The sequence below is a fragment of the Scyliorhinus torazame genome, chromosome 10 (genome assembly GCF_047496885.1).
Source record: "Scyliorhinus torazame isolate Kashiwa2021f chromosome 10, sScyTor2.1, whole genome shotgun sequence".
NCBI lineage: Eukaryota > Metazoa > Chordata > Chondrichthyes > Carcharhiniformes > Scyliorhinidae > Scyliorhinus > Scyliorhinus torazame.
Genome location: NC_092716.1, coordinates 38,863,275 through 38,876,484, shown reverse-complemented (window position 1 = coordinate 38,876,484; position 13,210 = coordinate 38,863,275). Strand labels below are relative to the sequence as shown.

General features: G+C 46.3%; 1 protein-coding gene across 1 annotated transcript in view; it reads left to right on the top strand.

Annotated features, from left to right (window-relative positions):
* The window catches only part of dhx38 (DEAH (Asp-Glu-Ala-His) box polypeptide 38), a 223,892-nt gene that overhangs the window by 129,659 nt on the left and 81,023 nt on the right, over positions 1 to 13,210 (top strand). Inside the window, exons 18-20 of the mRNA XM_072517951.1 lie at positions 4,997 to 5,104; positions 6,775 to 6,887; positions 7,648 to 7,856. Of these exons, the coding sequence (XP_072374052.1) occupies positions 4,997 to 5,104; positions 6,775 to 6,887; positions 7,648 to 7,856 (430 nt within the window). The remainder of the gene's footprint in view (positions 1 to 4,996; positions 5,105 to 6,774; positions 6,888 to 7,647; positions 7,857 to 13,210) is intronic.

Below are 13,210 nucleotides of genomic sequence, written 5' to 3'. Positions count from 1 at the left end.
AATCATGCTTGACAAATCTACTGGATTTTTTTTGAAGATGTAACTAGTAGAGTTGACCAGGAAGACCCAGTGGGTGTGGTTCATTTAGACTTTCAGAAGGCTTTTGACAAAGTCTTACATAGCAGATTATTATGTAAAGTTAAAGCGCGTGGGATTGCGGGTAGTGTCTTGAGATGGATAGAAAGCTGGTTAGCAGGCAGGAAGCAAAAAGTTGGAATAAATGGGTCTTTTTCCAATTGGCAGGTAGTGACTAATAGGGTATTGCAGGGATTTACGCTAGCACCCCAACTGCTCACATTATATATGAATGATTTGGACGAGGGAACTAAATGCATTATCTCCAAATTTGCAGATGACACAAAGTTGGGTGGGAGGGTGAGCTGTGAGGACAATGCAGAGATGCTTCAGCGGGATTTGGACAGACTGAGTGAGTGGGCATATGCATGACAGATGCAGTATAGCATGGATAAATGTGAGGTTATCCACTTTGGTAGCAAAAATAGGAAGGCAGATTATTATTTGAACGGGTGTAAATTGAGAGAGGTGGATACTCTGCGAGACCTGGTGTCCTCATGTGTCAGTCGCTGAAAGTAGGCGTGCAGATACAGCAGGGAATAAAGGCAAATGGTATGTTGGCCTTTATAGCAAAATGATTTGAGTGTAAGAATTGGGGTGTTTTACCACAATTGTAAGGGCATTGGTGAGGCCACAACTGGAATAACTGGACACAACTGGAAGGATGTGCTTGCTGTGGAGGGAGTGCAACAAAAGTTTACCAGGCTGATTCCAGGGATACCTTGACTGTCATATGAGGAGAGATGAAATTGGTTAGGATTATATTCATTGGATTTTAGAAGAGTGAGAGGGGATCTCATAAAAACGTATAAAATTCTAACAGGATTAGACAGGGTAAATTCAGAAAGAATGTTCCCAGTGGTGGTGGAGTCCAGAACTAGGGGTCATAATTTGAGGATAAGGGTAACCCTTTTCGGACTGAGGTGAGGGGAAATTTCCCAACCCAGAGAATGGTGAATCTGTGGAATTCTCTACTACAGGAAGTAGTTGAGGTGAAAACACTGTAATTTCAAAAAGGAATTAGATATGGCACTTGGAATTAAAGGGATATGGGAAGAAGGCCGGATAGGGTAGTGAACTTGATGAATACCCATGATCATAATGAATGGCGGAGCAGGCCTGAAGGGCCAAATAGTCTACTCCTGCTTCTATTTTCTATGTAAGTTTTGATGTATAACCTCATAAGAAACAGGACATTGCCTCCCAGGGAAGCCCAAGCTTCAAGAAAGAGGACAGTCTGGAAGTTCCTGTATCAGACCATTTGGAGGAAGGCGACTTAACCACAGTCGAAGAAAGATTCTAACAGCGTTGACCCACAGTACTCACATTCGCACTCGGGCCCTAGAGCCAACAGGACACTACATCCCCAGGGGAACCAAATCTCAAGAAGGAGAGCAGACCAGGAGCCCCCAAAAAGGGACATCTCGGGGACGTGTAACCAACTCCACCTCCCAATATACCCTGCACCCGACCCAAGTAAACACAGTTACTACTGCCCTAACCTACTCAATCAAGTGACTACTGCTGCTACCCGCGGAGCCAAGTAAATATAGAAGATCAACCCACCAAAGGCTAGATATCCAAGTGTGAACTGACCGCGCCCATGCACCAATACATATTGCCACCTCCCCCAACAACACCAGGGTGCCTACGGCAGAAGAAAACAAAAAGAACCCAGTCTTTAGAATACATAGTGTCCATACCACCATAGAAGATGAGCAAAGATTCCACAATCCCCAAATAACAAAAGTGTAAAAGAACATAGAATCCCTGCAGTGCAAAAGGAGGCCATTTGGCCCATCGAGTATGCACCAAACCTCTGAAAGAGCACCCTACCTGGGGTCAGGCCCCCACTCCATCCTACTAACCCAGTAACCTCACCTCGCCTTTTAGACACTAAGGGGCAATTTATCATGGCCAATGCACCTAACGTGTACACCTTTGGACTGTGGGAGGAAACCGGAGCACCCAGAGGAAACCCACGCAGATACGGGGAGAACGTGCAAACTCCACGCAGTCCCCGAGGCTGGAATTGAACTCGGGTCCCTGGTGCTGTGAGAAAGCAGTGCTAACCACTGTGCCATCTTACTGAGAAAAACGTAACACTAATAGTTTTAACGGAGGGTTTTCCTCACCTACAATGAGGACTTACAAGGTCACACCAACCACCTCTACACCAAACCATCTACCTGCCACCTTGCTGTGGCATTACTCAACCCCTCTATAAACAAAGTGAAGGGTACCTAAAAAAAGTACTCCGTCTTTGTTAGAGCAAGTATTACAGCATATATATCCAAACAAAACTCGGTAAATATGGCAAAATCCTCATTACTTTACCAACTCAACATGATTTTCGCCAGAACAGAGTAGCAGGCGACAAATGCCTCTGTGTTCATACGTTGTACGTCCTTGTCAGGATGAAAGCCAATAAGTCAAAATCACCGATACAATCACAGGTGGACGAAGTTTAGGATTATTGATGAATGATTGGATAATATCACCATCGATGAAGCTTGGAATGGCCAAGCCATGATAGGAATGTCAAGCAACATCCAAGATCCATCTGGAGTTTCACCAAAGCCACTGCACCTTTGCCATGTTGTCGCCCCAAAACCTTGGTGGTGAGTAACCTAGGCCCCAGCAGGTGGTAAAGACCCTTCGCAACCGACCACCTCCAACTCTTCTTGATGAACATCGAGTACAAAACAACCTAAGACCAGGGGTCTGAATCCTCAACAGACCCCAAGCCTCAATGACCGGATGCAATGTGTTCTATCGAACTCAAGGTGCCCAGCTTTCAAATAGAGATTGTGAAAGCATGGCAGCCTGTTCTCAAATTCGGCAGGGAATTCATTCCCAGGTCCTCTCTGAAGCCCAGGAGCATGGACATGCCCGATCCATCCCATTTCCCCGAATCATCCTGGATGTTCGACATACCATTCAGCAGGATTTCCAAGGACTGAAGGTGAGCGGCCACCAAGGAGACTGCGCTGTCGACTGACAGGGTTCTCTTGACCGCTTCATCCATTCTCTTTACGATACCTCGCAGTCCACCAATGTGAGCACCAATAATTTGTGCCAGGGAGCAGAGACCGTAGTCCACAATTTCATTCACAATAGCCATCATCTCGACGCCAAAAGTATCGCTGAAGAGTAGGCCCGCTCACCAGCAAAGCCGCCACTCTGAACTGGGCCCCAAGCCAGGGGCCTCCGACCACCTCAATCAAACAAGGATCTTCGTGACTTAACTCGTCTCCCCATCGCCAAAATCTAGCCAGGAATTTCCAGGAACTTAGCACATGCACATCAGGATCAAATAATTATGGGTTGTGCATCAGAATTTTAAAAAGGCTTAAAAGATGAGTTGCACCTGAGTGCCCAAAAACACAGCCGCTCCTGTGCTTATCCCGCGATCCCAACCCCCCCCCCCCCCCCTTAATTTATGATGTTGCCTCATATTTATTTTTGTAGCAAATGTAACTAACAGCAAATGCGAGCTTTAAATTCTTGCAATTTGGGGAAATAATTATTTTCCAGTTCAACAGTACACTAAATTTGATTGCCATTCCTATTGATTCTAATGTTCAGCAAATATAATCTAGATCTTTGTTTTTTTCTGATTTCAAGACAGTGTGCAAGTTACTGGGATGTTAGTTCTTGAATGTTTCCAATCTTTACAGCTGAAAACGAAGTTTGCTTATGTTTTGATTTTTAAGTAATTTTGATTCAGAAGTAAGAAGAGGAAGCGAAGAACGAGAGAATTATAACCATTACCCAGTTCACAGATGATTGGCAGTGGTTGTAATAGTTGATTCCTAAATAGTATGTATAAATTATTAGTTGATGTTGGAGAGAAAATGGTGGTGCAGTGGTAATGTTGCTGGACTACGAATCCAAAGGCCCAGGCTAATGCTCAGGGAGCTGGCAGACTTTAAATTCAATTAATAAATCTGGAATTGAAAGCCAATCTCCGTTATGAGATTCATCATAATGTAAGGGTTATTCCTGTTCTTGTTTATTCCCTTATTTCCCCTTCCTTTTATTTTTGCTGTTACGTTTTTGATCCATGAATGATTTATGGACATATGTCTTTAAGGCAGCCTATATCTTTAATTCAAGCAGAAGGAAGCAGTGGCCTGTGCTTGCTGCCTATATATCTTTACTGAATGACTGATTCTGCAAAGAGGACTATTACCAGCTCTAAACCAGAGGCTTTGATCGACCATTGTGCTGTAAGGGAAGCCTGCTGCAGAACCACCATTGGAAGCAAAGACTCTTTTGACCTTCGTCCTTATTATTTTCACCCCTTTCTCAACATTCCCCCCCCAACTCCCTCTTTGTTTGTCTGTCTTATGTATGTGGGGGTTGAGGGTGGGACAGTAAAAGGGGGTATTAGGTTAGCTTGCTAGTTATCCAGTTGTAATACTGCATATTTCATCATTATTTTTGCTATAAATAAACAGTTGTGTTTCAACTTACAAACTCGGTGACTAATTACTGGGCAACTAAAGGTCGAAGACGTTGGGAATTTTTATAAGAATTATTGGTTAATTCACTTGTGTTGTGACTCTGGGGCACATGGGGCTGGAATTGACTGCCCAGGGTGGCGTAGCAATAATAATGAAATTATCATTGATTGCTGTAAAAACCCATATGGTGCACCAACTTCCTTTCAGGAAGGAAACCTGCCATGCTTACTGATCCGGCCTAAATGTGACTCCAGATCTGCAGAAACGTGGTTGGCTTTTAACTACGCTGTGAAGTGCGTAAAAAGCCACTCAGTTCAAGGGCAATTAGAGTTGCCCTTGCCTGCAATACCCACATCTTATGGAAGAGTAGACTGTAGACAATTCCTTGAAGACATGACTGGAACCAGCAGAGAGGGTACTGACGCCTGCTTTTTATTTCACTTTTTGTCCAGGCTCCAGATGGAGTCAGAAAGTGCATTGTGGCTACAAACATTGCAGAGACATCGCTGACTGTGGATGGAATCATGTTTGTTGTTGATTCAGGATACTGCAAACTGAAAGTAAGAACATGTTAATATGGTACAGATTTGACTATAACATTCCTATCGGATTTAAAAGAGCATTCAATTATTTTAGCAAAAAAGAATTCTCTGTTCCTGAAATTGTATTCTTGAAGAATGCTATTGAAAGGATGAACCTTCTTAATTTTTAATGATTTCTGCAGTATTGTTTTAAGTTTACAATATTAACTTCCGCTGTCTGGATGGTCATACTATGAAGGTCCCCCTCCCCAAGATGCACTGGGAATCCCCTCGGAATTGCGTGAATTGCTCAGGAGGTTTGGACTTTGGATGGTTCTGGCTCGCTTACCAGGATAGTTACCAAGGAAAACCAGTTCTGACTCCTGGGTAATTGTACTGCTGACCCCCTGACACCCCATTGGACCCTCTGACCCAAATTACCACCTCAGTCACCTACCTGCCAAACTACCCCCTCACCCATTGGTCACCCTACCCACTCATCCACCTACCTGCCACACTACCCCCTCACCCACTTATCTTACAGACTTGCCATCTCTCCAAAGGCTCTCAAAGAGACTTTGGGGACTTAAATTCTCTACTTACCAGGATACAGCAATCCATGTCATAAAACGCATGGGTGACATAGGTTCTCCCAATGATCCTGCACTACAAAGATAGGACTCCCAGAACAGTTGTGCTCTGCATTTCCAAAGTGGCCTGGTTCAAGGTGCAGACCAGAAATGTGGACCTCAGGTGCAAGGTAAGAAAATGGAAGCAGAATAGCAATTCAATGGTGATTGCCCCTCCAAAGATTTGGCCCTCAGTGATTTATAATATTCCATTATAAATTTCAAAAAACACGTCTCCCAAAGTTATAGTCCTAGCTCCAATAATTTGGTATTGCTGAGAGTGTGTCTATTTGGTCCGCTGCATGAAATGCAGTTTTTGGTTTGTTTCAGAATATGAGGACAGAGTTTTGATTCCTTAAGGTAAGTTCCATTATTTGTCAGATTATTTGTATAAATGCTTGGTATAGCACATTTGCCTCTCTAAAGATCGGGGAAAAAATGGAAACCCCAATCTCCAGACATTTATGCTCCTACTCGTAGATGTTCATAAAATACTATTGGCAAAAAAACAGAATTGCTTTCTTGGCTTGGGTAATGAAGTATGGTAAGGAAAGAAAATGGCTTTAAAATTAATGTCAATTGCTTATCTCTGTTCCTTCTGCACAGTTGATTTAAACAGAGCATCACCATCTTAATTTTTAAGCTATCAATCAGCACCGTGGTTAGCACTGTTGTTTCACGGCACCAGGGACCCGTGTTTGATTCCTGTCTTAGGTCACTGTCTGTGCGGAGTATGCACATTCTCCCCGTGTCTGCGTGGGTTTCCTCCGGGTGCTCCGGTTTCCTCCCACAAGTCCTGAAAGACGTGCTTATTAGATGAATTGGGCATTCTGAATTCTCCCTCAGTGTATCCGAACAGGCCCCGAGGTTTGGTGACTAGGGGATTTTCACAATAACTTCATTGCAGTGTTGAGTTAAGCCTACTTGTGACACTAATAAAGATTATTATTAAAAAGTTAGAACAAGAAGCACTAAAACAAAGCGAGAACAGTACATTTCTTGTTGTTACATATACATATTATCTGCTGTGATGATTTTGCACTTCTTTAATGTTTGTTGCCTTTTTGACCTTTTGACCAGGTATTTAACCCTCGAATGGGTATGGATGCTCTTCAGATTTATCCAATCAGCCAGGCTAATGCTAATCAGCGTGCAGGTCGAGCTGGGCGAACAGGTCCAGGCCAATGTTTTAGGTAATTATAAGTAATTTTCTGTAATTCTGTTAAGTGCATACCCAGCTCCTTGAAAGACATCCAATGACTACTATTGGCTTGTGCGCACTTGGGAATGCTGGCTGCTGCCCACTCAGTTGTATAGCCTGCCAACATCCACATGTGAATAAAGAGATTGGGTTAGGTACCAGAGTAAAATATAACCTCTTCAGGGCAGGGTGAGGCAGGGCAGAAAACCTTTTCAAGCTCTTTTTAATTTTGAATAAGCTTTTTTTAATAGAATAAAGATAGAATTGAAACTTAACAATTTTGTTTAAAATTTTTAATGACAAAAGTAAATGGTAGAAATGGAAGAAAATGGAAAACTGTCCCCTAAAATATTAGACTAGTACTGTGCCCTCCCAAATTAACATCCACATCTGACCTTTCTGACTTGCTGAAGACTAAAGTTTAGAAATAAGTTTGTTCTGATCTACTCAGATGCAGAATAATTTTGTAATTGTCAAATTGTGTACTGAGCATTACAAAATTAGAAAACATTTTAAAATATATTCAGAAAAAACCTTCAGTATTAATATAGACCTCAAATTAAGTGGACTGAAAACGCAATTTTATTTGGATCAATTTACTTTGGTGAACAGTATTAAATTTGACCAAACAAATTGTGGGGTCATGCAGCTATAAATTATACAAGTTGTGTAAAATAACATTTCACATTATGAATAAAGAGATGTACATTCATGTCGCTCAGTATAATAGACTTATTTATTGAACTTTGCAGATTGTACACACAGAGTGCATATAAAAATGAGATGCTGACCACCACAGTTCCTGAGATTCAGCGGACAAACTTGGCTAATGTGGTACTGCTGCTGAAATCACTGGGTGTGCAAGACCTACTCCAGTTCCATTTTATGGACCCGCCACCTGAAGATAACATGCTAAATTCTATGTATCAACTCTGGATCCTGGGTGCCCTTGACAACACAGGTAATTGGAGGAGTGCATTTAGAAGTTTTTTTCTGCACCTATGATTTTGCCTACGAGGGTAAATATTGTAATTGTCTTGCTTTCAACTTTTGAGAAAGAAATATTGTCTGTCAAATTATTTCAAATACCTTCCGGAGCCCTACGCCATATAAAAAAGTAAAGGGTAATGAAAAAACACTCGGGGCTGATTTTATCAATCTGAAGATCCTCACCCGGTACAAAATCCAAAGTGGTTATTGCTGTTGGAATAAGCCGGTACTGTCAATATTATATATTGAGTTGGGTAGACGGGGACAAACCCGAGGCTTGCAATCAACTGCTATACTGTTGAGGGCAACAAACAACATGCATTGGCCTCAGCCAAAGTTCCAAAAGAAGATAGCTGCAAATGGGTTGAATAGGGGCTAGTCATCAAACAGGCAAAGGGATCTAACTGATTCTTTTTTAAACTTTGGTGACAGTGGCATTTATTGTCTTCCAATTACCCTAATGTTGGGAGGTTAACTTTTGGTGCTCCCAAAATGATGTCAGGTAGAGAATTACAGAGGTTTGACTCAGGGGTGATAAAGGAAAGACACAAATATCCAGAATAATGTGTAATTTGGAAAGCAACTCAAGCCTGATGTCATGATATCCATATGATCTTGCTGGTGTTCTCCTTTTTGGTGATAAAAGCTGGAAAGTGCGGTGAAATAAATTTAAGTGATTTATTACAGTGCATCCTGCAGCGACTGAAACGGTGACAGAGCAGGTGCATACTAAGTCCAGCGGCAAGAGGCACAAATAATGAATGTTGAGCTCCTGGAGCACAATTGCAGCTGCACCTATCCAGTTGAATGGTGAGAATTTCATTGCACTCCTGATCTGAACATTCCTGCTGGTGCAGAAGATTTGAAAGATTCGAAGATGAACCCACTCATCCCAAATTGACCAGCTTCTGACCTGTTGGGTGGTACTTGATGTACCTTTTGTGAGGGCCCCTAAGAATCCAGCACGGGTTTTAAGGATACAAAGTAATAACATTTATTTACAATAACATATATATATATATATATATATATATAAAACAGCAGCAGCAACTTCCCTTGCTGCACACTCCTTCCTGCCGGTTCCTAAACTGGCCAGCTTTATTTATACTAGGAGTTTACTAATGGTTTCTCCGCCCCCCTCATTGGGGAAGCTCATACTCCCACAGGATTGTGGGATTGTCATTAGTCCCCAGCCAATGGTAAGTAGGCGGGTTATAACATCCCTCCCCCCCCCCCCCCCCCTCCCCCCCCCCAAGTCCAAGGAATCCACCGAAGACCCTGGTGAAGGAGGGCGTCGGACTCGTTTTGCCGCAGGCCGGACACCATTTGCACGCGGCGCTGGATCAGGCGGCGTGTAACGAGACGGAGACCGGCGCTTCCGTGATGAACGGTGCAACGGTTGTACATCCACGGCTCGTGGACCCGAGGGTTCCCCCTCTGATGCATCCTGTGTCTCCATCTCGGAGTCAGAGTCTGCTGCCTCCGTCATGTCAGTGTCTCGAACTCCATTCGGTTCTGTAACGACCTGCGCAGGCTTCGCGTGAGGCACCAGTGGAAGATTGTGAGGACTACCTTCCCTTGTCTCTGGTCTCTGCGGCTGTAGAAATGAGCTCCGGGGGCGGGGAATCTTTTGAGGGGATAGTCTTCTGGACTGAACGTGGTCTACATGTTTGCGCTGGAGATGACCCTGGGCTTGCACCTGGTAATATATAGGGCCTGTTTGGCGAAGGATTACACCAGGAACCCACTGGGCGCCACCAGCAAAATTCCGAACGAACACTGGGTCACCGGGCGCAAACTGCCGAATTGGCCGATGCCGAGAAAATCCCTGTCCCTGCCGCTCTTGTGTGCGGCGTACTTTTGCGCCAATGTCCGGGAAAACCATACTAAGGCGGGTGCAAAGTCTCCGGCCCATTAGGAGTTCTGCGGGAGCTACCCCAGTCACCGCATGGGGGGTGGTCCTATACGTAAATAAAAAGCGAGCCAGTCTCGTGTCCATTGATCCGGAAGACTGCTTCTTTAGGCCTCTTTTGAATGTCTGCACTGCGCGCTCTGCCAACCCATTTGAAGCCGGGTGGTAAGGGGCAGTGCGGATATGGCGTATGTCGTTCATCTTCGTGAACCTCGCAAACTCCTCACTCGTGAATAGAGTGCCGTTAACCGTGACCAGCACCTCGGGGAGGCAATGCTTACTAAACGACAAACGCATCTTTTCAATTGTTGCGCAGGACGTTGTCCCCTGCATCTTATGCACCTTTAGCCATTTAGACTGGGCGTCAATTAATAGAAGGAACATGGATCCTTGAAAAGGGCCTGCGAAATCTGCATGCAAGCGTGCCCAAGGCCGCCCTGGCCATTCCCAGTGATGTAGGGGCGCGGCCGGCAGAAGCTTCTGATGCTCCTGGCAAATGGAGCAGTTTTGGGCCACCTTCTCAATGTCGGTGTCGAGGCCTAGCCACCAGACATAACTCCGGGCCAACATTTTCATTTTGGTCACACCTGGATGCCCATTGTGCAAGTCTGTTAGTATCAGCTCCTGGCCTTTTTCCGGGACAATCACACGCGTCCCCCACAAGAGGATGCCGTCTTCCACGCTGAATTCTGACAGCTTGGAGGAAAATGCCCGAAACTCGCCTGGGAGCTGTCTATGCTGCCATACAGGACTATGTGCCGAACCTTTGACAGGACTGGCTCCGTCTGGGTCCACTCATGGATCTGTGATGTCGTGACAGGCAAGGTGTCCATAAAATTTAGGGTTGCAACCACCTCACCGGTCGTGGGGGTCGACATGGGGCCGGTCGATAAAGGCAATCGGCTCAGTGTGTCGGCATTTGCTATCTGCGTACCTGGTTTGTGCTCCAGAGAATACTCGTATGCAGCAAGCAACAAAGCCCAGCGCTGGATCCGTGCGGAAGCAATGGGCGGTATTGGCTTATCCTCTCTGAAAAGTCCCAGCAGAGGTTTATGATCAGTCACGATAGTGAAATGGCGGCCATACACTTACTGATGGAAGCGTTTCACCGCAAAAACCACTGCCAGGCCCTCCTTCTCGATCTGCGCGTACTTTTTCTCCGCTGCAGTCAATGTGCGGGAGGCGAAAGCTATCGGTCGCTCGGCCCCGTTCTCCATCTTGTGGGACAGGACGGCCTTAATACCATACGGGGATGCATCACATGTGACGAGCAAAGGCTTTCCAGGATCATAGTGGGTTAGTAACCCAGACGACGACAATTGTTGCTTTACCCGCCGGAAAGCGGTTTCTTGCGGCTGACCCCAAACCCAGGTGTGATTTTTCTTTAGTAGAAGGTGCAAAGGGGCCAGCGTAGTTGCCAGATTGGGGAGGAACTTCCCGTAATAGTTTACGAGACCGAGAAAAGAACGAAGATGTGAAGTGTCAGTCGGGGCGGGGGCCTGTTGAATTGCACGCACCTTCTCTGCGACGGGGTGCAAACCTTCGCGGTCCACCCGATAACCTAGGTAGACTACTTCCTTTGCCTGAAATACGCGCTTTGTGCGACGTAAACGGACTCCAGCCTCCGAAAGGCGTCTAAGGACAGCCTCCAGATTTTCCAAATGTTCCTGCTCCGACGTACCTGTAATCAAAGCGTCATCTAAGTAGACAGCAACAAGTGGTAAACCTCTCAAAATGCCCTCCATAACACGTTGAAAAATTGCGCAGGCAGAGGATACTCCAAAGGGCAACCGTGTATATTCATACAGGCCCCGGTGTGTACTCATCGTTACATATGGTCGGGAGGCAGGGTCCAGCTCCAACTGCAGGTAGGCGTGACTCCTCTAATTTTGTGAACGGGTCCACCTGCAAGCTTCGCGTAGAGATCCTCTATGCGAGGCATTGGATATCGGTCGAGTCGGGAAGCCGTATTCACTGTAAGTTTATAGTCGCCACACAAGCGAACTGTGGCATCTGGCTTCATTACAGGTACAATTGGTGCTGCCCAGTCAGCAAAACGGACGGGCCTGATAATACCCAAACTCTCCAAACGAGTGAGCTCCCCTTCTACCTTCGAGCAAGGCGTAAGGCACCAGGCGCGCCCGGAAATAGCGCGGCGTGGCTCCTGGTTCGACTTGGATACGGGCTACGGCCCCTTTTAGTTTCCCCAAACCAGGCTGGAATACATCTGGGTATCGTCCTAGCACCTCAGTCAACCCTTCAGAAACTGTTTGGAGAATGTGCTGCCATTGCAACCGCAAATGGCGCAACCAGTCCCGACCCAACAGGCTGGGCCCATTGCCGCGCACCACGATAAGTGGGAAACGCCCCTCCTGGCGTCCATAAACAACAGGGATCATTGTAGTTCCTGCAATGTCCAGTGGTTCCCCCGTGTAGGTGGCCAACCTGGCCTGTGAGTCGGTTAATGTAAGGATCTGTATACCCTGCTTGATGCGGTCGAATGTCCTCTGGGCGATCATGGAGACCGCTGCGCCAGTGTCCAACTCCATCTCAAGCGGGTGGCCATTGACCCGTACTGTCACCTTAATGGGGGCCACACGGGGAGCTGCCACACAATGCAACTGCAGGCAGTCGTCCTCCGTCTCCACGTCCTCAGGAGTAGTCGCCGCAGGTTCATCCACATGGAAGGTACGTCCTCAGGAGTAGTCGCCGCAGGTTCATCCACATGGAAGGTACTGGTCCCAGTTTCGGTCAGAACGACGGCGCCTCTGGCGCCCCCAGGACCGCCGTCCGCGACGGGGTCGGCGCCTACAAGTCTGACATGGACATGGCTCCTCATCCATTGGTTCTGGAGAATGCTCCCTTCGGGGAGGAATGTCCGACGGCCACTGGCGTCGGTCCGGACGTTGCCTCGCCCAAGATACCGCAGGAGTGTGTGGGGGACGTTTTCGGACGGAAGGGGTTGCGCCCCAAGGCATGCACTTCCATTCCCTGTATCTCCTGCACTCCTCGTTCTGCGCTCTCTCGGGACAACACTATTTGAATGGCCTGTTGAAAAGTCAATGTTGCCTCAGCTAACAACTCTCTGGGTGGCTGCATTGTTAATACCGCAAACCAAACGGTCGCGTAACATTTCTGTTACCATAGTCACAGTACTCCGCAATCCTGCATAGCCTGGATAGAAAATCGGCAAGGGATTCTCCAGGGGTCCTCTCAGCGGTATTAAACCGGTAACGCTGGACTATCGTGGACGGGGTTGGGTTAAAATGTTGCCCCACTATATTCACAAGTTCATCAAACGTTTTGGTGTCCAGCGCAGCTGGGTACGTAAGGCTCCTAATCACCCCAAACGTATGCGGGCCGCAGGCGGTGAGCAATGTGACCACCTGCCGCTCGTTTTCGGTGATATTGTT